The 24,875-nt window shown below is 51.1% G+C and overlaps 1 protein-coding gene across 1 annotated transcript in view; it reads left to right on the top strand.

Moving 5' to 3' along the window:
- The first annotated feature begins 18,674 nt into the window (after positions 1–18,674).
- Positions 18,675–24,875, top strand: part of SLC25A33 (solute carrier family 25 member 33) — a 33,708-nt gene continuing 27,507 nt past the window's right edge. The window contains exon 1 of the mRNA XM_079778191.1: positions 18,675–18,942. Coding sequence (XP_079634317.1) covers positions 18,887–18,942 — 56 coding nt within the window. The 5' untranslated portion in view covers positions 18,675–18,886. The remainder of the gene's footprint in view (positions 18,943–24,875) is intronic.

The raw sequence follows: 24,875 nt of genomic DNA, 5'->3' as shown, positions 1-24,875 counted from the left end.
TTTTTTTTTAATCCTCACCTGAAGATATTTTTTCCATTGCTTTTCAGAGAAAGTGGAAGAGAGGGGGGAAGGAAAAGGAAAGAGAGAGAGACAGACAGAGAGAGAGATTGGTTGCCTCCCGCACTTGCCCTGGCTGAGGTCAGGGAACGAACTGCAACTCAGGTATGTGCCCTTGACTAGGAATTGAACCGGAGACTCTTCAGTGTGCAGGCCAACGCTCCAACCACTGAGCACCACCGGCCGGGATGATCCCGGGGACTTAAAAGGCTCATTTCAGTGATTCCCAGAAAACATGGAGCAGACTCACAAAACCTCTTCCTTTCCGCTCAGACCTGACTTCTTTCCGCTCAGAAATCTGAAGCCATCTGTTTTGCGTGCAGAGGGTGCTCCACGGAAGGAATAGGTGTCTGTTAAACAGGTAAATAGATTTCACAGGTTACAGACGACTCAGAAGGACTGTAGACATTTCCTGGGTCTGTCGTTACAAACGGCCATCAGCTGAGTGCCCTAACACAACAGCGATGTTCCCCCCACAGTCCCGGAGGCCAGAGTTCAACACCGAGGCGTCCGCAGGACCAGTCCCTGCAGAGGCTCCAGGACGGGCCCCTCCTCGCTTCCTCCAGCCCCAGGGGCTCCCTTGGCTGGTGGCGCATCACCCCAACCTGGGCTCTGTCTCTGTGTCGGTGTCTCTCCTTTTCGTCTCTTACAAGGACACCGGTCCCTGGATCAGGGCCCCTCTGGCTAATCCCGGATGGTCTCCTCTCCAGATCGTTCCCTCTGCAGAGACCCTTTTTCCACACAAGGTCACATTCCCAGGTTCTGCGTGGAAATATTTGGGGAGGGGCCACCATTCAACCCAGCACAGGTGAGTCAATGGTGAAAATGGCCCTAGCTGGTCTGTCTCAGTGGCTAGAGTGTCGGTCTGCGGACTGAGGGGCCCAAGGTTCAATTCCAGTCAAGGGCACATGCCCAGGTTTCGGGCTCCATCCCCAGTGTGGGGCGTGCAGGAGGCAGCCAATCAATAATTCTCTTTCATCACTGATGTTTCTGTCTCTCTCTCCCTCTCCCTTCCTCTCTGAAATCAATTTTTAAAAACTTGTTTTTAAGGTGAAAATGGTGGAAGGGGCACTAGCACCAGCTGCTTGAATGACCCGTCTGGTGGCAGACAGGGAGACGGGCTCCAGGAAATACGCCGAGTGCCCGTTGGCCACTAACGTGCGAGGAGGCTGCAGGTAGGGCTGGCATCTGAGCACCAGCACGTTTTTTTGCAATTGCTCTGAAAACCCACCTCCCCCTGTGACCCCTGTGCCGGGTCACCCTCAGGGGCGCTGGGCGTGTGACACTTGCGCTCAGAGGCGCCTCTGGCACCCATTGCCTTGGCTGCCTCGCGGCTGTTTCCTAACTCTGCAGCCCCGTCTGCGTTTGATCTGGCATCCGAACGCGGCCTCTCTCCGGGGCAGGGCAGCGGGCCTGCACACGCGGCTGAATTCCTGTCACTTGCAAAATCGCCCTGGGTTCCAATCCCAAGTCCGTGTCTTAGAGTTGGAGAGAGGCGACAACTGGAGGCTGGAACAGGTGTGACCGTTGGTGTGTGCGGCCTGCTTCCTGTTGGCTTCCGCTCAGCTTTCAGGACCCCACAGCCTGAGAGACCTCTGCTCCCCGCCCTGCAGCGTCAGGCTCCAGTGAAGAGGCCACCTGGGCCAGCCCCAGCTGGGGTCGTCCTGAAAGTAACTCTGAATGGGCCTGCGAATCCACACAGTGACACCTCCCCTGTGCGAGAATGACTAAGGTAAATAAACACTATTGCCTGAAAGCCATCAGCAAGGGTCTGTTTTGTTGTTTTGTTTGCTTGTTCCTGTTTGTGTGTTGTTGTTAATCCTCACCCAAAAATATTTTTTCCATTGAATTTTAGAGAGAGTGGAAGAGAGGGGGCGGGTTCGGGGGGGAGAGACATCGATTGGTTGCCTCAACCCCTGGGCCCAAGTTCAGAGTTTCTTTCATCTCCAAAAAGAGTTGCGTTGACTGAGGCTGGGGGCTTAGGGAGTGGCAGTCAGGGAAAGGCAGATGGAGGCTCACCTGCATCCTCAGGGGCTCCAGATGGATGCGGGGGCGGGAGGGGGGGGCAGACTCAGACTCTGCGGCCGGGGGAGGGGGGGGGGTTCCCACCTTCATTGAGAAGAAGTCACCTAGGACGGACAGCAGATCAGCAGCGACCAGGAGGCTGGATGTTCCGAGGGTCCTTTCCCAACGTCTGGGCATCAGAAGACCCTCAGGGCTCCGCAGGTGGGAAGGCAGGAGCCGGCAGCGGCTTTGAAGCCTGATCAGGCATTTCCTGTCCATGCCAAGGACAGGGCCCCTGGATTTAGGGAAGTTTGTTATGGACTGAATTGTGTTCCTCCAAAATTCGCATGTTGAAGTCCCAGCTCCTAGTCCCTCAGTACGTGACTGTGTTTGGGGAAGGGGCCTTGAAGATGTGATTAGGATCAAATGAATTCGGATGGGTGGGCCCTAAGCCAACAGGACTAAGAAGAGAGAGAGACACCGGGGATGCACACACAGAGAGACCACCACGTGAGGCCCAGGAAAAGCTACACTTGCCAGCACCTTGATCATGAACTTCCAGCCTCCAGGACTGAGATGGCTGCAAAGCTGAACGTTGGTACTGTTTCCCAGAACGTTTATGGAGCCCTGGGTTACAATATTGGCGACAAAGCCATTAATGATGTCGTTCATCTGTGGCACCTGGCAACACAGCATTGCATATCTATCAGGGGGATGAATGAATGAATGAATGAATGAATGGTGAACAAACAAGCCCTAGCCGGTTTGGCTCAGTAGGTAGAGCATCAGCTTGTGGACTGAAGGGTCCCGAGTTCAATTCGGGTCAAGGACATATGCCCAGGTTGCAGGCTCAATCCCCAGTAGGGGGTGTGCAGGAGGCAGCCGGTCAATGATTCTCTCTCATCTTTGATGTTTCTATCTCTCTCTCCCTCTCCCTTCCTCTCTGAAATCAATCCTATATAATAAAAGCCTAATGTGCTAAGTGTCCGGTTGTCCGGTCAGCTGTTCAATGAATCAAAGCATAATATGCTAATGATATGCTAAGGCCGCTCAACCACTCGCTATGACATGCACTGACCACCAGAGGACAGACAGTCAGCTGGTTGACCAGACACTATGATGTGCACTGACCACCATGGGGCAGATGTTCCGACTGGTAGGTTAGCTTGCTGCTGCGGTCTGGCCTATCGGGACTGAGCGAGACAGGCCGGACACGCCCTGGAGCATTCCTGCGGTCCCTCCCCGGCTGGCCAACCTCCTGCGTCCCTCCCCAGCCCCGATCGTGCACCGGTGGGGTCCCTCGACCTGGCCTGTGCCCTCTCGAAATCCAGGATCCCTCAGGGGATGTCGGAGAGCTGGTTTCAGCCCAATCCCACAGGCCAGGCCAAGGGACCCAATGGTGCATGAATTCGTGCACTGGACCTTTAGTAAAAATATATTTAAAAAAGAAAAAGAAAGTGAACAAACAAGAGATTTAAATAATATGTTTAATCCTGAACTTCCAGCCTCCGGGACTGTGAGAAAATAAATGTGGTGTGAGCCACCCAGACTGTGGAACCTTGTTAGGGTTCCTCCGCCCTCGCAGCCGGAGACACCAGGAATCCGACATTCCCAGCTGCAAGCACAGGGAGGCAGTGACACCCTGAGCAGAGCTCGCTCGGTGGCTGTTAAGGGCGGTTTCCTGAAGCCCTGAGACTCATCCCGTCGGCACAGCCCACCCTGTGCAGAAGTTTGCAGGGGCCTTGCCCACCACGTCCTGTTTCAGGCACTGGTGCAGCCTGGATCCTGAACCACGGCATTTAAATCTCTGAACCTGGCCATCATGGCTCAGTGGTTGAGCATCGACCCATGAACCAAGAAGTCCTCTGTTGTGGGCTCATGCTTGGGTTGTGGGCTCGATCCCCAGAAGGGGGTGTACGGGAGGCAGCTGATCCATGTCTCTCTTATCGATGTCTCTATCTCTTTTTCTCATCAATGTTTCTATTTCTCTATTCCCTCTCCTTTCCTCTCTAAAAAAATAATCAATAAAAACATATTTAAATCTCTTGTTTGTTCCCTTTCATTCATTCATTCATTCCTTCACCAGATATGTATGCAATGCTGTATTGCCAGGTGCCACAGATGAGCGACATCATTAATGGCTTTGTCGCCAGTATTGCAACCCAGGGCTCCACAAACGTTCTGGGAAACAGTACCAACGTTCAGCTTTGCGAGTCCTGTCTCTGCCTCGACTACACAGCTCTGCCTCTGGAGGGAAAGCTGCTCCAGACAAGATGTCAGTGAGTGGGTGCCAATAAAACTTTATCGAAAGACACAGACATTTCCATCTCTATGCTTTCCAGATGTCACGAAATATTATTCTCCTGTGCTTTTCCTCCGATCATGTAAAAATGTCAAAAACACTCTTAGCTCCCAGGCCATACAAAAACAGGCCCACAGGCTGTAGTTTGACAATCCTTATCCTAAAAAATTAAAAATAAAATCCATTAAGCCAGGTGTATCATACAAACTCTGAGTCTAACTGATGGATCAGTTTTTCTTTGCTTCAATCCTTGTTGATGGATATAATTCCTGCTGTCAAATCTGAGCTATAAAAAAAAAACAAAGTGAAGAGCCCGGCCAGCATGGCTCAGTGGTTGAGCATCGACCCATGAACCAGGAGGTCACAGTTCCCAGGTCAGGGCACATGCCCAAGTTGTGGGCTCGACCCCCAGGACGGGGCGTGCAGGAGGCAGCCAATCAATGATTCTCTCTCATCATTGATTTTCTATCTCTCTCTCTCCCTTCCTCTCTGTAATCAATAAAAATATTTTTTTTTAAAAAAAGGTTAAGAAAGACACTCTCCACGGATGGGTACCCCCCCACACCCCTCCCCGGAGTCGGTCCTGGGATGAAAACACCCACTCAAAGTCACTTTCCCAGTGTACGCCTCACTCAAGACATGTGACCTGTGACCAATTCGGCCGTTCAGGAACAGCATGCCCCTCCAGTTCTGGGCCTGGGAAAGTGATCCGTGACCGCCCGCCGCCTGTGCCGTGGCCTGGACAGCCAGGGTGCAGAGCGGGTGAGAGACTGGCGTGGCCCTGTGGTTGCCTAAGAAGCTCTGGCAGCCCCAGGCGTGTCCTGGAGCCTTTGCCGGAGTGAGAGGGGACAGCTGGGGGAAGGAAGCACCCACAGCACAGCAAGGTCCCGGGGGCCGCTACCAGGCCCCGCCAGGCTCCGGGCCGGGCAGCACCCCCCACACAGACCCCGTGTGCCCTGAACCGAGGGTGTGTTTGAAACCCACCCACGCCTGCGCGGTGAATCTCAGTCCGTGTAAAACCAAAGCACCGACAGCCACCCTTTCCAGGGAGACTGAACCTCACCGGATGTTTTCAAGAATTCACTGTTATTATTTTCAAGGTCACGGGGTTACAGGGACCAAGCTGGCCGACTTCTCTGTGCAGGTTCCCAAGGAAGGGCCGAGAGGAGGCCCGTTGTCTGTTTGACATGTATTTCCTGGGCCGGGAGAACTAAAGAGGAAAAACATGTAAACAAAGCGGCCGCCGCGGGACATCAGCCGCAGGAGGAGCCGGGTCAGCTGGGGCTGGGGACAGACAGCAGCCAGGGCTCCGCAGGGAGGTGACATTTGAGGTAAGTCTCCGAGCACAGCGCGTACAAAGGCCTGGAGGCCTGGAGGAGTGCCCCGAGGCAGAAGAATCTGGAAATACCGCCAGGGGCAGGCTGCGCTTTGGAAAGGGGGGCTTGAGCTCACACTCAGTGGGCACCTGAGGATGGGGAGCCTGCGAAGCCGTGGCTTCTGCTGGGCCTGCCCCCCCAGGACTAGTTAACTTCGTGGGTCAAACACTGCCACGGACCCACCCCGGCCAGCCCCCAAAGGCACGGCGGGCACGTCCCTGGCAGCCCCTGTGGCTTCCTGAACCCATTCCCGGGCGGTGGGGACACGTGCAGTGTGAGGGAGCCGGGGGTCAGCCTCGTGTCCCTCGGGGGGACGTGCTGAGCTGCTCCACAGCCTCCCCGGGCTGCCAGCGGGATCTGGCCTAATGTCCCCACAGTGGGCACAGCTCATTACCCACCCCCTGTACACCTTCGTCCCGTCCCTCACCTCCCTGCGGCCGGGGACCCCCTCCCCCAGGCAAACTAGCTGCCCCGGCCTCGCCAAGGCCACGCTTGCGGGGACAGCCAAGGCTCAGGTAGCTTTCGGGTTTGGTTCTCTCTGGCTCACCGAGGTGCTGGCACGCACACCCGCTCCCCATGGGCAAGCCTCACCGCGTGGGCCACCTGCTCCTTCCTCCCGGAGTCCGGATGCTCAGACACTTTCCTCATAATCTCCGCTGGGAGAGGTGTTCAAGTCCGCCCTTCACTGAGGCTGTGGCCCCTGGAGGCCGCCCCCCCCTCCCCCGCCACACCCCTATTCCCTCAACCATCTCCAAAGGGAATGCTAGAGACTTAAAGCAGTCAACGTCACAGCACCCCGCTCCTTCCTCCACGGCTCGGACACGAGGTCATGACTGCATGTACATTCATCTCTGCTTATGGGTGGTCTCCCCCCGGAACTTGAGCTCCCTGAGGGGTGGGGGCCACTTCTTATTCTTACCCGAGACCCTAGTGTCCACCCAGGAGGCGCTCGCATGGAAGCTGTGGAAAACTGGATCCGGTTTCTCCTGGTTCAGTGACACCATGAAGCCCGAACTGGTTCTAGGCCTAGAAATCAACCCGCGGGGCCATGTCCCTTACCGGTCACTACCCAACAAGGACTGGGAGGCGCTGGGGACAGCAGGTGTGGGAGGACGGGACGAGGAATCAATAGATGTGCCGTGTCAACACTCAGTTCCTCCATCGGGAGTGTCACGTAGGTGATGTTCCAGAACCTACCCCAGGGAAAATGAAACTGCAGATAGAAATGGGCGGGGGGAGGGGGGGCTGACCAGTTTGGCTCAGTGGATAGAGCGTCAGCCTGCGGACTGAAGGGTCCCAGGTTCGATTCCGGTCAAGGGCATGTACCTTGGTTGCGGGCACATCCCCAGTAGGGGGGTGCAGGAGGCAGCTGATCGATGTTTCTCTCTCATCGATGTTTCTAGCTCTCTATCCCTCTCCCTTCCTCTCTGTAAAAAATCAATAAAATATTTTTTTTTTAAAGAAAGAAAGAAATGGGGGGGGGGGGTACGGATGCCATATTGATGGCCTTTAACATGTGGGACTGGACGAGGTCACCTAGAGAGAGAAAGGCCCCAACCACCGTGCCGGGAAGCGTGGCAGTCTGAGTGTAGGGACCACGCTGTACAGCACTTTGTCACCTGCCCAGCACATGTCCTTCGGGTGGGCACCCGGGCATCACAGAAGGAGCATGGAGTGGGGAAGGGTGAGACTCGGGGGTCTTCTCACCTCTGTTCCTGACCAGCTGGACACTCAGCACAATGCGCTTCTCCGCGTCAGTTTCCCCCGCGGTAAAATGACCGTGGGTCACATGACCCACCCTATTTATCCACTAAATGGCATCCGCCCTCCCCCCGGCCCTCAGCGCCCGTGTGGGAAGGACACTGCCCTTGTCCTGGGGAAGCCCGCCGTCGGGTGGGAGAAGCCTGGAGGCCGCGTCCCGAGGGAGCGTTAGGGGCCACTTTCTCACTCGGAGGGAAGGCGTGTGATGGGGAGTCTCTGGAGGACGGGGTGAAGTCAGCATTGGAAGCACCTGTTTCTAAAGGAGGCAGGTGAGGTCCAGAGACGGCAGGTCACTGGCTCCAAGTCACACAGCCTGCAAGTGGCGGGGCACACAGGGACACGCTCGGCTCTCGCTAGCTTTGCCGGTGATGGCCGTGGGGGAGGCAGGAAAAGCCCCCTGATACCGAGAACCCCGCCTGTCTCTCTTCCCTTCCCCTGCCTTCCTGCCCCTCCCTGTAACAGATCGACAAATCAGGCAGGTGGGTGATCGGGCTGCCAGGCTGCCGCGGGAAGATGGCTTTCAGGGCAGCTTCACTTGAAAGCGAGAGGGGGAAGCCTGAGGACCCCTCTGCTCAGAGCCTCTAATCCAGTGGGGAGGGCCTAGGGCGCAGACACTGGAGCCAAGGCCTCTGCACCTCAGTCTCCTCATCTGTAAAATGGGGACAATTATAATGGACTCCACCTGGAGGGTCGTTGGGATGGTCGAGTGAGTTACGACAAGCACAGGCTCGGATTCCGGGTCCCTTGTGCAGGCCTGTCCCCTCCCCCAGTCCTGGGCCCAGAGCGGCAGCCTGGGCTCTGCCCCACTTGCACTGCGGCAGTGCCAGGCCTGCAACCCGAGCCAGCTCCTCGGGGCGGGCAGGAGCCTGGGCTGACTTCCAGGGGCTAACGAATTCTTCCCAGTCCTTCGAAGGGGGCCAGGTTCTGCCTCCCCGGGAGAGCGAGCCCCGAAAACAGCCCACTGCAAAGCGGCCCCTCCCAGCCGGGCGCTGCGCCAGTTCACAGACAGCCCTGTTTGTCTCTGGTAGAGCTTGTTCCACTTCCTTCTACACGAAACCGAAGCTCCACGTAGGCAGGAGCCTATAAAGTTCGCCGGCTCTGACTGCCCCGGCCATGCCCGGGTTTGCAGCAGAGCAGGGGGCAAATCAGTACTGGTTGCATGAATGAATGTATGAATGAATGAATGAATGAATGAATGGTGTCTGCCCCAGCCCCTCAGCAGTTGGAGGCTGCTGTGGGTCCAGACACCATTGCCTCTCCCTTTGGGGTGCACACCTCCATGTGGATGCTCCTAACCCAGCACCCCTCGAGTTCAGAACATCAGCGCTGGGTACCAGGCTGAGAAGAACAGCGGGCATCTCCCCAGTTCAGGGCCACACTCTGTGGACAAGAACCCAGACGCCCCTTCTCAAGGTCTCCTGCCCAGTGGCCTTGCCAACTGCCAGTCACCTCCCACCAATCAATGTGGCTTACACCCTATTGAGGGGCTGGGAAGCCAAAAGCATCCCAATCAGACGCATGATTGGCAGTTTCTCTGGTCGAGGCACCATTACTTTACCTAACCCTCACCACAACCTGGGAGGCAGGTACGATTAGCCCTTCTCCTCAGAGATGTGAAGTGACTTGCCCAAGGTTCTGGAGTTTGAACCCACAGGGCCTGATTCTAGGGTGGGTGTGATGAACATCTGGGAGCTGGCTTAGCTTCTCCTCAGCTCAGTTCGCTCACCGGTGGAAGGGGAACACTAAGAGGCCGTGGTTGCTGGGAGATGAAATGAGATAAGCCTGGACCGGGCTATGGTGCGTGTTCTTCTCATCGTGGCCATCATGGCTCTGCGACCTCAGGCAACACACTCAGCCTGGCCACCGGGGCAAGAGAAGACCCACCTCGCAGGCGTGACGGCGGGAGGACATGGAACACCACTCCGCAGTCCCTCATCCGCCATTCCGTCTCCAAAAGCCCTGAAAATTGGCAGAGAACCTGACCGACCGGCTGCACCTCGTTTGGTGGCAACCCTTGACCTTGCCTGGCTGTGAGGCTATTGACAGGGTGTGTTTATTATTTTTTTAATGTATTTTTATTGATTTCAGAGAGGAAGGGAGAGGGAGAGAGAGAGAGAGAGAGAGAGAGAAACATCAATGATGAGAGAGAATCATTGATCAGCTGCCTCCTGCACGCTCCCCACTGGGGATCAAGCCTGAAACCCGGGCATGTGCCCCTGACCGGCATTGAACCCGGGACCCTTCAGTGAGCCACGCCCACCAGGGCTAGAGGGTGTTTTGAAATCCCTCACAGCGTGACTGTTCAAAATCTTACGTGCTTGATGACGGAGCGCTACCCTGGGCCAGGGGTGTCGTGTTGAGGTGTGCGCACCATTTGATGTCTCTGCCATCATCAGAACAACTCTGACTTGTGAAACACGCTGGGGCTTTGGATACGAGAGTGTGCTTATAGCATCTGCCACCCCAAACTGGCATACAGCAGGTGCTCAATAAATGACAGCCATCCTCCTTTTAGGATGACGCATGTCCTTCGCCTTTCTCTCCAGCCCACTCTGCTTTTTCACATTGCACAAGAGTTCTTGTGCATTTTGGTGGATTCTAATAGATACTGGTGAGGATCCTGGTAACACACACACCACACACACCACACACACACACACACACACACACACACACACACACACACACGGCTATGTGCTCAGTACTGGCCACGGGCAGGGCCCTACGCCCGTTAAGAGTCCTCAGGCTGTGCAGCTGGGTGGGGAAGCGCCTGCCCTCTGCCAAGGCATTCCCTCTGTTCACATCCCAGCTCCACCACCTCCCAGCCAGGCCAGCTGTTGGCCTTCTCCCTGGCACAGAAAACAGGGACGCAACCACAGTTCCAACGGAAGAGTCCTAGAAGGACTTAGGACAGTGCCCGGCGCATGGTAGGTGTCAGCAGGTTTATTATTAACAACCCTCACTCTGAAGTATGTACCATAACTCGCCTGGTTGTTCAGGTGGGGAAACTGAGGCACGGGGAGATTAAGTAACTTGGCCATTTGGCAGGAGAACCCTGTGCTGTACGGCCTCTCAGAAGCTGGGACCAAAGGGAGAGTGGGAGGGAAGGAGGAGAAAGAAAAAGGGCATCGTCTGCCCTGGGCAGTCAGAGGGTCCGGCTACAAGTGTCATCGGTTAACACTGAGTGACCCTCAGTTCCAAGCATTAGTCAAAATATATTGGAAACGTAAGTCTGAGCCTCTCTCTCCCTTTTTTTTTTTAATATATTTTTATTGATTTCAGAGAGGAAGGGAGAGGGAGAGAGAGAGAAAAACATCAATGATGAGAGAGAATCTTGATCAGCTGCCTCCTGCACGTCCCACACTGGGGATCAAGCCCGCAACCCGGGCATGTGCCCTGACCGCGAATGGAACCATGACCTCCTCATTCATAGGTCGATGCTCAACCACTGAGCCACACCAGCTGGGCCAGGCCTCTTGAATTGACATTTCACCGAAGGTGCTTTCCTTCTAAGAAATGGTCAGGGAAATGGGTGCTGGACAGGGGCTGACAAAGACTGAAAAAACAGGTTCCCGCGTAAGCCTGGAGAGAGAGCCTGGCAGCTGACCCTGGCAGCCTGGCAGAGTCGGGCCACACAGGCCTTCCGAGGGCAGAAGGCTCAGCTGCAGAGCCTCGTTGAGACTGTAACTGCTCTTGCCAATTTTTCAGCTGAAACAGCATCAAACTTTCAAAAAATTAAGATCCTCAGAAAAGGGACCAGCTTTCAAGATGACGAATGTGACCCCAAGAGTCTCCTCCAAACAGGATCAATTCTACGTAAAAATTCCTTAAGAGTGACTACCAGGCCTTGTGGAACCGTGTATGTATCTCAGAGAGCAGCAGGGGTGAGTTAGCAGTAGATGGCCACGTATGGAGAAAAGGCACACAAAATCGTATTTCCTTGTCAGATGAGCTCTTTATGCAATGCCAGAGGAGCTGAGACAGTATAGGTAATGGCTGTCTGAAAAGAAGTTGGGAAGGCTGGAAATATGGGGTATCTCTATATATAAAAGGCTAATATGCAAAGTGTCCCGTTGGGAGTTCGACCAGGAGACCGGGAGTTTGATCACTCACTATGATGTGCACTGACCACCGGTGGAATGAAGGAAGGCCCCAGTCAGCCCTGATCGCCAGCCAGGCCCAGGGACCCTACCCGTGCACACATTTCACGCACCGGGCCTCTAGTTGTTAGATAAGAGTTGTTACCTCTCACCTCGGTGCAATTAGAGAGACACGGGCAACTTTGTTTAAACAGCTGTAGACAGGCCTTTGAGAACTCAGGAGAACAACCCACAGCGGACACCAGAACCAAGTCTCTGCTAGGACCTGGGTATCCTTCCTAATGGCTCCAACAGTCAAAGAAGCATACGGCTGCAAACGGCATTAAAGCAGCCTGGCCAGGGTGGCTCAGTGGTTGAGCATCAACCCAGAAACCAAGAGGTCACTGATTCAATTCCCAGTCAGGGCGCATGCCCAGGTTTTGGGCTCCATCCCCAGTACATTAAAGCAGTTCTGATTTTTTAAAAACCCAAATAAACATTTCTGCTTTTCCTGAGAGGAGCTGTTTAAGAAATTGGAAAGTAATTTCAAACAACATTGGATCCTTGTGACTTTTCAGCCATTGTTCTGTATCAGTTGAATTTTAAAAAATGTATATATATATATATATATATATATATATATATATATATATATATATATTGATTTCAGAGAGGAAGGGAGAGGGAGAGATAGAAACATCGATGATGAGAATCATTGATCAGCTGCCTCCTGCATGCCCCCTACTGGGGATCAAGACTGCAACCTGGGCATGTGCCCTTGACGGGAATCAAACCCAGGACCTTTCAGTCCGCAGGCCGATGCTCTATCCACTGAGCCAAACTGGCTAGGGCCATCAGTTGAATTTTTGTGCTCTCTTCCCTTTGTACGTGGGATTCTATTTTTCTCCAATAAAACAAAACAGCCCTGACCAGTTTGGCTCAGTGGATAGAGCGTCAGCCTGCGGACTGAACGGTCCCAGGTTCGATTCCCGTCAAGGGCATGTACCTTGGTTGCGGGCAAATCCCCAGTAGGAGGTGTGTGGGAGGCAGCTGATTGATGTTTCTCTCTCGTCTATGTTTTTAACTCACTATCCCTCTCCCTTCCTCTCTGTAAAAAAATCAATTATATAGATAGATAGATAGATAGATAGATAGATAGATAGATATAGATATAGATATAGATATATAGATATATATATAGATATAGGCAGGCCCTGGCCAATGTGGTTCGGTGGTTAGAGCATCAGCCTGCATACCAGAGTCAGGGGTTCATTTCCTGATTCCTGGTCAAGGGCACGTACCTGGATTGCAGATTCAATCCCCCATTCCAGGTGGGCACATGTGGGAGGCAACCAATCAATGTGTCTCTCTCACCTCTCTCCCCCCCCCTCTCTCTCCTTCTTAGTCCCTGTCTCCCCCTCCCCTGTCCCTTCCACTCTCTCCAAAAATCAATGGAAAAAATATCCTCGAGTGAGGATTAACAAAAACAGAAAAAGGCTGTAGCTGAAATTTGGCTCTGGTTGGATCTGTTAAGGAGAAAGCAAAGGAGAGAGAGCAGGTGGGATTTGTCCTTTGCTCCCAACCACACCACCTGCCCTGCGGCCCTCCCGCCCCTGAGCAGACAAAGGCCTTGTGTGTGCTTTCACTCTAGGTGGGGCCTCAGGGAGAAACCGGCCCTGCTCCAGCCTTAAGCTCCCTGCTCCAGCCTTAGGCTCCCTGCTCCAGCCTTAGGCTCCCTGCTCCAGCCTTAGGCTCTCTGCAAAGCGGAACTGCTCCTTACAATGTTCTGCAAGATGTGAAACCCCAGCCGCTGGGGGTGAGGTTGGGATGCTCTCCCAGCCACCAGCAGCTTTTGCAGGAAAACAGCATGGAAGAAGCAATTAGAAGTTTTTTGTTTTGTTTTGTTTTGTTTGTGTGTGTGTGTGTGTGTGTGTGTGTGTGTGTGTGTGTTTAATTTCTTTATTGATTAAGGTATCACATATTTGTCCTCGTCCCCCCATTCCCATCCCACACCCCTCCCCACACATGCCCCCACCCCCCTGTTGTCCTTAACCGCTGGTTAGACTCATATGCCTGCACGCAAGTCCTTTGGTTGATCTCCCCCTTTACCCCCACCCTTCCCTACCCTCCCACTGAGGCCCGACATTCTGATCCGTGCCTCCTTGTTTCTGGGTCTGTTCTTGTTCATCAGTCTATGTTGTTCATTATTTCCCCTAGATGAGTGAGATCATGTGCTATTAGAAATACACTTATAAGAACTGAAAATGAGACAAGCAATAATGGTTATGGTGACAGGCAAATGAATCAGTGTGTAGTGAGTTTCTTTCTGGGCCAACAGTTCTTTTGAGACCCAATTTCAAAGCAATTAGAAGTTTGACAGCCAATAGTCAGAGAGAGAAAGCTGGCAGAAACTGGCAACCCGTCAGCAGAAACCTTGGGGTCCTTTAGAATTTGAATGGTTACAAGAAACAAACAAACAAAGAAGCCACTCCCCTCCCACCCCATCAAGCCTGGGAGTGGTCCCCTGGTCTGTGACTCAGCAACACCAAGGGGATTTCTGGGTATAACTATCTGTCCAAGCCCTGACCTATATTGCCAAACTTGATATATATGCTTTATATTTATACTATTGTTTATTTTTATACAATTCGTGCACAGGTAGGGTCCCTAGGCCTGGCCAGCCATCAGGGCCGATCTGTGGAGCCACTGGTGGGGCGATCGGGGCCCCCGCTCGCACCCACCTTGGCCTGGCGCCGCCCGCTCCCCTGCTCCACCATCCCGCCACGGTCCTGCTTTCATCGGGCCCATCAGGGCAGCAGCGCCTCCACTTCTACCTGCTGCCAGCGCCACATCACTGACACCCACCATGTTCCATGCCACCCCCTGGTGGCCAGCACACATCTAACTCCAGTAGGTGGAACTCCCACCGGTGGGGACAATTTGTATATTAGCCTTTTATTATATAGGATATAGAGTCTGCCTTGCTTTTTGTTTTCTTTCTAACCACCTCTGTCAAGATATAATTCACATACAATAAAATGTAGCCACTTTAAGTGTAACTTTTAATGAGTTTTGACTAATTGATGTATATTCTGATTGTTAAGCTGTATAGCTAGCTTCTAGGGCAGGATGAGGGGAAGGGGTGAGGGATGAAGAAATGGGAGTTTATCTCACCCACTGAGCAAAGAAATCAGCAGTGTTGGGACTTGCCAAGATAAAATCGCCACTTTCTCACAAATACTGGGAAAAGCCACAACAATGTAAAAGGAGACCTTGAAATCTAGTCCCTTGCCAAGATATCTGGCAGGGGAACCTTGAAACCTAGAGGGGGGACATGTATAAAACCCTTGAACCTCCACCTGGCAGGGCACTCAGATTAGCTGAGTTGCCCCACTTGTGCTTTAACCAAATATCTATACACTGAGTGGCCAGATTATTATGATCTCTGAATGCATGATAACCTGGACACTCAGTGTATATCCTATATAATAAAAGGCTAATATGCAAATTGTCCCCTCAACCAGGAGTTCGACCAGCAGGCAGGCCGGCCAACCGCCCATGTCCCCTCCCTGACCAGGCTGGCCGGACCCCACCCATGCACGAATTCATGCACCAGGCCTCATATACACACACACACACACACATATATATATATATATATATATATATATATATATATATGTATATGTATGTATATACACACACACACACACACACACACTGAGTAGCCAGATTATTATGTGTTCAGAGGTCATAATAATCTGGCCACTCAGTGTATAATTATTTCACAAGCCAATCGTATACAGGGTATCTCTTAGTAAGTCAAATAAAGAAATGAGTTATTCCAAACAAATGACAGATTAATCACACTATTGTTCCCGGCAAGGGGAGGCGAAGGAATGGAGTCCAAATTTCCACAGAGGTGTATCTTTTGATGTGAGTAGGCACTGGGAGCGATGGCAACCAACCAAAGAGCCGATTTCCTGCTGCCAGCTCAAAAGTCTAAGTCCTGGGTTGCTAGGGCACGTTGCTAGGGAACGAAGATGCCAGCGTTGGTGGGAGGGCTGACCTCTTTCACCTGGAGCTGAGGTATTTATCACCACTCTCTTCCAGGAAAACCTCACCGAGACAGGACAGGGGCCCGAGGGTCTTCTGGACGTTTTTATATTAGCAGGGGTCCCTCCGTCCACACTGAAACTCTCAGATAGTCCTCCCCAGTTCTCAGTATTTATCGTCTAAAGGTCCCCTTGCCATAGCTGCTTCCCCACATGTTCTAATGGATAAGCCCCCAGGGGGGCCCCCGTAGCTAGGCTGCTGACTGCTTATCAAGGACAACAGATGGAAAACGATGACATCCTCGCATGACTTACGTCATTCTTATATCAAAGCACCTTTTTTTCTTTGTCATCAACAGGTGGATTGGAAATCATATTAAAGCAATTCACAACATATGCTGAACTTGACTGATTGGTTTGGGAATGTTAAACCAACCTCACATTCCTGGGGCATATCTCATTTGACCATGAGATATCATCCTGTAGAGAGCGCCGGGGAAGGCACACGGGCATTTCTTTCATTATTGTCAGCTGAATGCAGTGGCGTCGGCAAAGCCACGTCCTGGAAACACGCTTTGCCAAAAGGCAGGAGTGTTGTCAGCTTGACATTCAGCCCAGGTGCCAGGGGTGGGTTTTGTTATCTAAATCCAGCCAAGCACCAGGAATGAATAAGACTCGGGCCTACCCAAGAATACGCATAATCTCCTTTGTCTTGGGCTTTAGTAAAACTTCCTGGTATTTTGCTGTGTAAAATAAACACGCTGTATTGGCTCTGGGTCCCTGTCTCTCCAGCCCCAGCTTTTTCCTATCTCTGTGTCTGTCTCTTTCTTTCGTTTTCTCAATCCCCAGCTGCCCCTACTCAGGAACCAGACAGCTCTCTAGCCACGCTGGACGTGGAAAAGAGAGAAATATTCACATCATCCCTTTTACCTATTGCTGGATCTGATTGCTACCGTTTTGCTAAATATTTTTATCCATTTTAATCCCTGCTGTATCCTCAGAGCCTAGAACACTGACTGGAACAGAGTAAAAGCTCAACCAATACGTGCTGAATGGGTGAATGAATGAATGAATGAATGGATGGATGGATGAATCGGATAGCTTCCTCTGGCTGGCCCGCAGCGGAAGGGAGCTTCCTAGGCAACAGCATGTCCCAAAGCATGGAGGCGTGAAAGATTGTTGCATCAGCCACTAGCTGGCTGTGTGACCTTGAGCAAATCTATCCTGCTTGTCCATAGAAACAGAACAAAAACAACAAGCTACACACATTGTGAGTACCCAACAAGATAATATACATGAAAGACCTTGGAAAAACTCCAACCCGAAGGCAGCAAAACTATGAACAAGCAGGTGGGGAGGCCTGTTTATGTGTCTAGCTCAGCCCTAGACTGGCAGAGCTCCCCTGCCCCCCGAAAAAAGTCAGGAGGCTGGGTGCTACCTTGGCGTCAGAGGCCTGGGTCCCAGCCTCAAACACCTCTGTGAGAGAGCATCCAAGGATAGCAGTGTCTCCTTGGGTTTAGAATTTTACCCAGGTGGGCACAGCTCCCTCCCGGCTAACAGGGTCGCATTACTTTCTCCTCCTCTTTCCTTCTGCCTCATAAATCTTCAGCTAAGACCAACACGGACTTCCTAACAACCAAAGCAAGGGACTTGGGAGATCCAGAAAGCATCGGAAACACTTTCTCTCACTGCCTGCCTTCTTTCCTTCCTGTCCCCCATAATGTGGAGTGCTGTGTGGCTTCCCCTTTCTAGGCGTGGGAGTAATGGTTTTAATATAGAGTATTCACTGTATTTGCATTTTGGATGACTGCCCCCGAGAGTTGTTTTTAAAGAGTCCCAGCAATCAAATCCCCAGCTCCTGTGTTTGCACACGATTCCCCTTCTACTAAAGCTCTCTTTGTGTTTACACACAGGACTTCTAGCCGCTCCTGTCTGGTCAAGGTACTGCTTTGACTGGAAACGGCAGCAGCAGTGGAAGGAACACAGAGACGGGGTGGCGCTTTGGGAGAATTTTAGGAGATAGAAGTGCCAGGTGAGCGATGGACTTTTGGGAGAGGAGAAAGAGAGAGAGAGCGCGAGTGAGAGAGGGGGAGAGATAGAGGGAGAGGAGTTCAAGGTAACATGAAAGTTTCTGGCATTGGTGGCTGTGCAGATGGTGGTGTCATCATATTTCCAGGACAGGAAATAAAAGAGGCATGGAATGATGAGTTCAGTTAGGGACATTCACTCATTTCTTGGGCGTTACTAGCCTCAGATACTTTGCCAGGAGTAACTGAGCAAATGAAACAAGGTCCCTGCCCTCCTGAAGCTGACATTCCACTGGCCAAAGGACAACTTAAACCAATTGATCCACAAAGTAACGGCAGAGACCTACACGAGGAAATCACACGGAGTCATGTGATAGACGCGCTGCCAGGGTAGCTTGGGAAGGCCTGCATGTGGGGACCTGGAGGTGAGAAGATGCCAGGCTGAGGGTGACGGTGACCCAAGGACAGACAAGTAGAGAAGCAGTCTGGAGATGATCACCAACGATTGGCCAAAAAGCGTATTGCAGCATGTAATGCTATTTCTAGAAAAATAAGAAATATACAAAATTTTACTAGGGGTACACTGGGGGTTTTAGGGCTTTTGATCGTGGTTTTTTCCCTAAACTGGGTGGTGAGTACAGAGCTGTGAGATGTCATATGTAATTATTATGCATTTTTGCACATCGTGCGTATCACAAAGTAAAGGAAAATATGGACTAAAAAAGCAAAAAGGCCAGGGCCTCCGCAGCCAGCCAAGCCCGGGTTCTCAGCCTGCCAGCAGGTACCAGGCTGCTTAAGCCGGTTCTCCCTCCACCGCGAGGGCCCCGGCTGGCCCCGCCCAGTCTCGCGCTCCAAGCGGAACCCCGCCCACATCCGCTCGTCGACCAATGGGAGCACGGATCCGGGTCCACACCCCCGCCATTCACCGCCCCAGCGCGCGCCGCCGGGTGACGTCGGACCCGGCCCCCGCCACGTGACGGCCGCGCGGTGGGGTTCCACTGGACGCCGGGCCGCTGCCGCAGAGGCGGGTGAAGGGCCGGCGGCCACGCCGCGGAGGGTGCGGACGGAGGGAGCGGGTCGTGGGGACGCGCCTGCATGGGGACGGCGCCGGCGGACGCCTGAGAGCAGCGGGGCTAGCGGAGCGGGCCGCCTCGCGCATCCTTCGAGCCGCCTCGCGCCTGCGGCACCGGCGGCGGCGGCGGCGGGCCGCGAAACCGGCGCGGCCATGGCGACCGGCTCTCAGCAGAAGGAGAACACGCTGCTCCACCTCTTCGCCGGCGGGTGAGCGTCCCGGCCCGACCCCGCGGCTCTCTGGGCCCCGTCCCACGCCCTCCGTGCGCCCTGGCCGGTTACCGGCCCTCCCCAGGCCGAAGCGCCGGCTCCCCGAGGAGGAAAGTCCCGGCGTCGGGGCGGCGACGAGGCCCGGGAGGCGTCGGCCTTTTTTCCCTCCGGGGATCCGCATCCCCCGAGCGTGGCTTTACCCGGAGCCTGCCGCGTCCCCGCGCCCCTCCCCCTCCCCGCGGCGTCTCCAGCTGTGAGTCCTTTTGAACAATAACAGGCCGGTGTGACGAGTGTCCCTCCGGGCGGTGCTGCCTGGTCCCCGTGGCTCAGCTGCCCGGCGTCCTCCCTGCCAGCCGCCCTTGCAGTCCCTCTGCCTGGATTCCCGCCCCCCACCCAGGGCCTGGGAGTGGGATGGATGCTCGGGTTGGCCCCGGAGTTTCGCAGGGTAGCTCGGGGCCGCGCTCAGACAGTCCCGTGGGCTGTAGGTGTTGGGTATCAGCAAGGGCCTGGGAAATGCTGGCGACTGTGGATGCGGCCAGCAACCTGTGGGAGTGTGTTGGGGGACCCCCCCCACCCCCCACCCCCGGGAGAAAGTAAGGTCCGGAAAGCGTGTTGAAATGCTGCTTTCCTGCCGGTAGACGCGTCCGAGGTAAGTCGCTTCTGTTTTGAGAAGCTGCGTTCGTTTGATCGTCACGCGGCTGCGGCTGCTGCTGCCGGTTTTCAGGGGAGGCGACGCATTGTTAGGGAGGATGGGTGATCACGGGGTTCATGACAGCGCTGATTTGTTTGTTTCTTCAGAAAATAGATGTTGAAATGTTTCTGAGCGTTAGTACTTGTTTTCCTTCAATACAGCCCGTGGCTTTGGGTCCCTTTTGGAGTCTTGCTGGAGGACCTCACAGGCCTGGCACAGCAGTGTTTAAGGACAGGACGGACACTCTGTATAAAATGGGATTTATTCCGGCTTGTCCTCTTGACTTGAGGATTTTAGTTGCAGCTTAGACTGCTGCCTAGATCTGTTCCTTGTTACAAACGAGTAATGGTTGAGAACTTACCTGTGAGAATAACTGTGGTGAAAGGGTTCTGAGTTCTGTGTACTTCATTGGAGGTGCTGAGCAGTTTCTTTGTTTTTCCAACCAAAACATTCATATCTTCCCTCTCATTCCCTCTCATCCTTTCACTTCATCTCCCCGTGGATATTTTATTCCCATTGATATTTCAGCTTGGGGAGGGGGGGCAGGCAGCAATTCTTAAATTATGGCAAAGTATTAATTTGTCATTCTGGAGAATTTTAAACAAGTCGGCCATATTATTAAAGCCAAGAAGGGTAATTTTTTCTAATGATGTTATGCTCTGATTTTAGTTTATTGCTTTTAGTGAGGTGGTCTCTTGAAAATTCTTTGTGTTCCTACTGGAGAGTTGCCTGTTCCTGCTCCGGGAGGCTGGCCGCGGAATGGATCACCCTGTCGGGATGAATCTCTCCGCACGCCCTTCACAGTGCCCTCTGGCTGCTGATTCTCCTACCGGAAGCACCAGCCTTGTGATGGAGGAAAACTGATTAAAATTTAGGGAGTTCATTAGGGTAGTGCCTGCAGCCCTGAATTTAACAGGATTTAGTTTCTTCATTAGCAGCACTTCAGGTTTACCTAAGACACTCAAGAAAGAAAATAAATCTTCCAAAAGGAGGCTTTCAGAGTAACTAAATGGATTTTGATTCCTTCCCACTAGCCTAAAATGCATTTCTTTTAGGGAAGATGATTATAGGAGCCAAGTGTTGAATGGGTATATTATACAGTTAAAATCACCCAGCCCCGAGCTTGGTCCAGTGGGTGAGATGCTGCTTTGCTGGAAGTAACTAGTTTCCATGTTCCTGGAATCTTTCCAAAGAACTAAGCTCATTTCCTTTGAAAAGAAGCCCCAGCTCTTCAGGTGTCACATGTCTCCTTCTATTGAATAGCCATTGGAAACTAACATCTAAAGTTTAATGCTTTCCCCAATTAATAATGTTGAATAAATATTATATCAGGTATTACAGGCTTATAAATGGATAAAGTTATTTTTAGATCCTTGAAAATAAAAGCTACACCCAAAACAACTCATTAGTCTTTCAGGTTTAATTATTTCTTTTTTAAAAGGCAGTTTCTTGGGTTCTTTGCAAAGGTGGAAATAGCCCTACATTAAGCTGCAAATCATCTTTTTAATTTAGTGTTGCCCTTCAAGAAAAGAACTGGAAGAAAAACCACCCACAAACCCACACCGAGAAGTAAGCACTTTAGAAAAAGGTTCTGTGTGTGTATCTGTGGACCAGATGTAATTCTGTAGTTAATTTTAAAATAGGCTCGTATTTTCAGAACTGCTTTCTTGCCCCTAATATGTTACATTTTAATGGTAGTGAATTCTCCCCGTGTACCTTGAGTGGAGACTTACTGTCCAGTGGTTGCAGGGAAGAGGCAAACCAGTTCCAGGCCCATGACTCGAGTTCAGTGAGGATGTTACAGTAATTTATGACAGGGATACCTAATACTCAGATTACATAACTTCTGATCTCTCGTTGCTATTTGTTTGTTGCCAATATAAATAACTAGACATCCTTATGTGAAGATGTGTAGTTCTTTGATGATTTCCTTTGGATAAATATTAGAAGTACAATTGCTGAGTCAAAACATATTTTTAAGGCTTTTTTTAAACTTTTTAATTTTTTTAAAAATGTGTTTGTATTGATTTTTAGAGAGAGGGAAGGGTGAGGGGTAGAGAGACAGAAACATCAGTGAGAAACATAATTGATCGGCTGCCTCCTCCTACTGGGAATGGAGCCTGCATCCTGGGCATGTGCCCTGACCAGGATTCCAACAGGCGACCTCTTGGTTCCTGGGTTGACACTCAACTACTAAGACACACTGGCCGGACCATTTTTAAGGCTTTTGCTACCTACCAGCACGTTCATAAAACCATCTCTTAGGCCCTGACCGGTTTGGCTCAGTGGATAGAGCATCAGCCTTCAGACTCGAGGGTCCCAGGTTCGATTCCGGTCAAGGATACGCATGTACCTTGGTTGCAGGCACATACCCAGTAGGGAGTGTGCAGGAGGCAGCTGATCGATGTTTCTCTCTCATCGATGTTTCTAACTCTCTATCCGTCTCCCTTCCACTCTTTAAAAAATCAATAAAATATATTTTAAAAAACAACATCTCTTAGGGTGGTGCCTTCTGTGTGAATGAACCTCATTCATTTGATGTTGACTTTTAATATGGTCAGGGATTTTACTGTTTTCTTCTTTCTTTCCTCCTATCTCAAAATCTGGGTAGTATTATCAAAACACAAAATGTACTTGCACAGATTTTATTGTTATTACATAACAAAACCCATCATTCCTTTTCTACTGTTTAAACTTAACATCTCATTAAGAGAAACAGTAAAATTCTCTTCCATGTCTAGGCCTTATGTCTGCTGAGGAAATCCCTTACGTTTTCCCTGTCCGATGACGGGGCTCTGGTGCACATGTAGGGTGAAGGATGTCCTTCCCCTGCTGAGCAAGCAGTAACATCCGGGTGCGGTTAGGAGATGTTCTCGGCACCTGAAATAGACTAAGCTGTCATTAGCTCTCGAGGCTAATGGCCTAGATTATATGCTTTAGGTCTTATTTTTATGCCATGATTTTTTCTTTTGTCATCAAGCATACTTACAGAGGCTTTAAAATATATCTTAATGCCACTATGGTATGTTTTTAAGGGTTTAAAATACATAAGATATTTTCAAAATTCAGTCTTCCTCCCACCCCCCTATTATGAATAGCTGTCACCTAGTATACTCCTGTACCATGCTTTTGCCTCCAAGTTTAATCTGTACGGGCTAGTGGTTACTTTTGAAGTGTTGGGCATGTGTTACTATATTTGCTAGGAAGGCAATGTAGAGAAGATGCAAGATTTATTTCAAATGCTTAAAGAACTTTTGATAAGACCAATATAATGTGCACATATTTTGTATATGGCTTATGTAAGTATGCTAAGACTATAAATTGATTTAATCCAGTGTATTTCATATCTATAGTAAACACTTTAAAAGTTGTGTGGTGTTTGGATGAAAGATTGCTGCTAGAGTTTAGCTTCCTGAGGATAGTAGCCATGTCTGTTTTCTTCACTGGTACATCCCAAGTACAGTATCCTACATGTTACAGATGCTTAATGGACACTTGTTTAATGATTAATTAAGTGAATAAAAGGTATTGTGGGTCATGCCTGGGAGTATAGATTGATGTGGCTTATTAAATTGTCCCAAATTAAGAGAAGAAGTACTTTGATTATTTGTGAATTGTGAACATAGTTCTATATTAAGATTTGCTGAAACTATATTGGCATAGGGAACATTTATTTTTTTTAATTGATTGATTTTAGAGGGGGAGAGAGAGAAACATCGATTTGTTGTTCTATTTGTTGGTTGAGTCTTGTATGTGCCTTGGCCTGAGATCAAACCCGAAACCTAGGGATGATGCTCTAACCAGGAGATAGAAGGCAGGAAGTAGCATCTAAAGGATAATTAGCTGTATCAAAAACTATGCATTTTGCTTTGACTGAATGAATACAGAATTTGCATAATCAAAATCTTCTAAGCCTTATGCCAGAAAGTTCTATGTAAAGAAGTACTAGTGTTTTTAAGGAGTGACTATAGAGATAGCACATGAAAGGGGAAACTACAAAGAAAGTTCCAGAGGTTGGAGTCACAGGGTCTGCCAGTGTCCTTTGTGGGTAGAGTCCGTATCACAGTCATGAAAAAGCTATGAGTCTGAAACCCAGTTTCCTATCATTCTGGTGGCGATTATAATAAAGAGCATATTGGTCTTGGCTATAGTGCCTAAAATATCCGTGTGTGTGTGTGTGTGTGTGTGTGTGTGTAGAAAACAGAGGTCTTGTTGAAAATATCAAGTTTTTAAAAATGGTACTTGTTACTTGAAATTCAGAGTTAAAGAGTAAAAATTTATGTGCATAATTTAAAATTTTTATGTCTCTGATCACATAAAGCTCTATATGTACTAACAGTCTAGCTTTGTTCTGTTATACGGTAAACTGGAGGAGAGGAGCCTAATTCATGGGGGGGTGGGCTGGGAGGAATCAAGACAGGCCTATGTGGGTAAAAAGATAAACAGTTAACACAGTTAAACCTATCTTCTATACCAGAGGTCCGCAAACTCATTAGTCAACAGAGCCAGATATCAACAGTACATCGATTGAAATTTCTTTTGAGAGCCGAATTTTTTAAACTTAAACTTCTTCTAACGCCACTTCTTCAACATAGACTCGCCCAGGCCATGGTATTTTGTGGAAGAGCCACACTCAAGGGGCCAAAAAGCCGCATGTGGCTCGCGAGCCGCAGTTTGCTGACCATGGATCTATACCAGTGATGGGCAACCTTTTGAGCTTGGTGTGTCAAACTTCGCCAAAAAACTGAGCATAACTCGGGTAGTGTGTCACTTTGAGGAAAAAACATTTCGCAAATGTTTCATCCTTGGCATGTGGCCGCCTCAGCGGCCGCGTGTCATCAGAAATGGCTACGCGTGTCAGTGGTGACACGCGTGTCATAGGTTCGCCATCACTGATCTATACTAATAAAAGAGTAATATGCTAATTAGATCGGGGCTTAGCAGGCCTACAAACCGCCCCAGGCCCTCGCCCAGGCCGCCCCACCCCCTGCAGGGACCTCCACCCCATCAGGGGGCTGGCCGGCCTGCAAACCACTTCAGGCCCCTCGCCCAGGCTGCCCGCTCCCCAGCAGGGACCCCAACCCCGATGTGGGTGTGGATGGCCTGCAAACGGCTCTCAGCCCCTCACCCAGGCCGGCCCTGCCCCCAGCAGAGACCCACACCCCCTAGCGGGGACCCTCACCCAGTTGGGGCGTGGCCAGTCTGCAAATGGCCCTCAGCTGGTCAGCCTGTAAATGGCCCC

This window comes from Cnephaeus nilssonii (genome assembly GCF_951640355.1).
Source record: "Cnephaeus nilssonii genome assembly, chromosome: 7".
In the NCBI taxonomy this organism is placed as follows: Eukaryota; Metazoa; Chordata; class Mammalia; order Chiroptera; family Vespertilionidae; genus Cnephaeus; species Cnephaeus nilssonii.
Note: the sequence above shows the minus strand (reverse complement) of the source record. Positions and strands in the feature narration are given on the sequence as shown.